General features: G+C 58.6%; 1 protein-coding gene across 2 annotated transcripts in view; it reads left to right on the forward strand.

The window, feature by feature from the left end:
* The window catches only part of TMCC2 (transmembrane and coiled-coil domain family 2), a 16,923-nt gene that overhangs the window by 9,547 nt on the left and 4,339 nt on the right, over positions 1 to 3,037 (forward strand). Inside the window, exon 1 of one of the 2 annotated variants that reach the window (XM_035901105.1) lies at positions 1,330 to 1,568. The exons of the other annotated variant lie outside the window; for it this stretch is intronic. Coding sequence (XP_035756998.1) covers positions 1,563 to 1,568 — 6 coding nt within the window. The 5' untranslated portion in view covers positions 1,330 to 1,562. Of the gene's footprint in view, positions 1 to 1,329; positions 1,569 to 3,037 lie in introns of those variants that run through there. 2 annotated transcript variants of the gene reach the window in all.

Below are 3,037 nucleotides of genomic sequence, written 5' to 3' on the forward strand. Positions count from 1 at the left end.
CCCCAGCCGAGCCGATGTCTCCTGGAAGGGAAGCATTCCCGCAGGGAATGTCGTGGCGGTGTCCGTGGTGAGGCTTAGGGGAGCTCACGTTTGCAGGATACGGAGGGCCTGAGACCTGGGGATGGTGCTTTTTATGGAGCTGTCAAACCGAACCTTTCAAATCCATGCATGCCAGGTCAGGTTGATTTTTGTGCAGCGCTGGCTGGGCACCGCGGGGTAGCTCAGAGGTGCAGCATTGCACCCAGAGCCTCTCCGATGTGGCAGGTTACACATCCAGGGCACGGACAGACTTAGGGACAACCCCAGAGACCATAGGAAGCACGAGGCTGAGCGGTGCTGGGCTTGTCTCCGCTGTGGGAGCAGCACGGTCTTCCCCATTAAACATGCATCTAGGTCACGATCAGCTCATCGGTCCGGCCTGTACAGTTCAATGTGTGGCTGAAAATGCTTCCTAAGCTGGTGTTGTCTTGGTGCCTTTTTTTTGAAAAATAACTAAACCAGAAGAGCTGCAAATGAACCTCTCCCGTTCAGCCCGTCGTCCGCGGCTGCACGGATGCTCTGGTCTGCGGCCACAGTTGGTCTGAGGTTTCAGCATCGACAGGGCATGTTGAAGGCTTTGGTCTGGCACAGCGTAATGCTGTGGGCTTTAATTCTGCTTCCCTCGGTCGCTCCGATCCAGGCCTGATCCTGCAGTGGTGGCCGCACAAACCCTGCTCCATGCAACCCCAGGGCTTTGGGTGGAGGCAAATGCACAAGCTCCGGGTCTCCTTTCTCACCAGGACTTTGGCTTTGGCCCCTCACCAGCTCCACTGGCCTTGGGGTAAATGCAGCACCTGGGGGGTGATTCCAGACTGCTTCTGCAGAACTAGAGCCTGCTGTCGTCCCGGCTTGCTTTTTGGGCGCACTGTTTAATATCTTTTTAATTGCACGTGAAGTCTCAAACACTTGTATCTGGTCAGTCGGCTGGACGTGTTTTCTGTGCATTGCGTATTCTCCCATGGCAGAATTGGGTCGGTGCAACCTTCCCCATCGCTCGCCGTGGTGTGAGCGGGCCAGATCCAGGTCCATCTCAGTGCACGGCATGGGCCAAGGCACCATCTGGTCCTGGCACAAGTGGCTGGTTCCTGGCTTTTAGCTCCCTCAAGCTGCCCAGCTCCTTGCCTGGCGCCTGCATTTTTCCCCACGCATCGGTCCCACACTGGGTTTTGCTTCACGCCTGCCTCCCCCTGCCTCTCCCTGTCTTTCTGTCCTGGTATGTGACACAGCAGATGACAACGGCCCATCCTGACCCACTGTGTCAGGGCACAGGCAGTGGAAGGGGCACGGGGATGCAGGGACAGCCCTGACGGGGTCTGCAGGAGGGATCTCCTCTTCCCTCCCTCCCTCCCTCCCTGCTGCTCCCCCAAAACTTTGCTGCCATCAGCTGCCGCTTTCCCCCGGCCAGGCACCCTGCCATGGCAGCCCGCACTGCCCGCGCATCGCTGCCGGGCTCCGTGCCGCGGCAGGGACATGGCCCAGCAGCCCACGCCGACTAGCTCTGGGGGACCCGAGCCCTGCCCACGATGGAGGTAGGTCCTGGAAGCTGTTGGGGTTAGAATAAGACCGTGGGGAGGATGACGATGGGCAGAGAGACCCGCAGGGGCTTTCGGTACCTCCGTTTCGGGCGCTCGGTGAATGAAACCCACCGGCATGATCCGTGCCAGCGCAGCAAAGACGGGGTGGGAAGCTCCGCTGAGAGCTGAAACCTTTAACGAGCCTCCCTACGTTATGTAAGAAAAATTACTGTCAGGCTGGTAAATTAGCAGGGGGAGCTGCTGCCGGCCCGGTGTGTCCATCCAGGGGCGGCACGGGAGCGGGCAGCCGGCAGGGCAGGCAGGGACGGCAGGGAACGGAGGGGGACACAGGGCTGCCTGCCCCATTCTCTGCTGCAGGCTTGAAAGGAGGGTGGGAAGTGTGAGTCAGGGCTCCTGCTTCTATTTTCAACGCCTGGGGTGGGTACCGCGGTCTGGTGGGAATAGCGGCTCCGCTCTGGGAGGCACGGGGCTGCAAAGGCACGTGGGGACAGGGACAGGACTGGGGACACCCAGAGCGTCCCTGGAATGCTGGGCTAATTGCAGTCACCAACTCGCAGGACAGATGCTGTCCCGAATGACGCTGATAAAAGTGCTCTGGGGAAGAGGGGCCATGGAAGCACCCGCATATGACGACTGCCCCAAAATCAGCCTCCCCACGTCCACTGCCCACCTGCATTCCTCTGCCGGTTGTGGCTTCTCCCCTGTGGCTTTCCACAGCCACCAAGGGCCCGGGGCACGGTGACACCCACGCTGCAGAGCTCCCAGATCAGTGCGGCAGCTCCTCAGGTCCACCCTGCCTGCCAGCATCCCTCGGCAGCTGGGTGGCACTTATTTTTCCCATGCTTGAAGGTGCATATGGTCCTTCCCACAGTCGTTTTGTCCCCAGGTTGTATTTGAGCTGGGACCCACAGTCACCCTTCGCAGTGATGGCTCGGGGTCGATGGAGCAGAAGCCGCAGCGTTAGCTCATCCCCTGCGCTTCCCGGTAGGCTCTAGGGTATGGAAAACAGAACAGTTCAAGGCATCAGTAAGTGTCTTGGGAGTTTTGTTCTGAACTTTGCAATAATTATGCAATTTCTTAAAGAATGGGTTTAAATCCCTTCCAGTCGCGGGTGTGTCGGGAGACCCCCAGCCCCACACCGGGGACACAGCCACGAGCGAGCTGCTGGGTCCCGAGCTCCTCACCTGCCACCCGGGCTTTCTCCCATCAAACTTACAGCAGCAAATAAACCAGCATTGCATAATTGTGCCCGGCCATGGCCCTCTAAGTACTGTTCGCTCAGCTTATTAGCTTGAGCCTTTTGCATATCTCAGCTCTCCTGGGCTGAACTCTGTGGATAAGAATAATTTTTCTTCCTGCGTCCTGCATTCCTCCCGCATCCCACATCAGCCCCTACTCTCCCCTCCAAGCCTGCCAGGAAAACAAATGCTGGAAGACAGCACTTTCATTTTGATGTGCCTACC

Source organism: Egretta garzetta, unplaced genomic scaffold (assembly GCF_000687185.1).
Source record: "Egretta garzetta isolate BGI_Z169 unplaced genomic scaffold, ASM68718v1 scaffold640, whole genome shotgun sequence".
Lineage (NCBI taxonomy): Eukaryota > Metazoa > Chordata > Aves > Pelecaniformes > Ardeidae > Egretta > Egretta garzetta.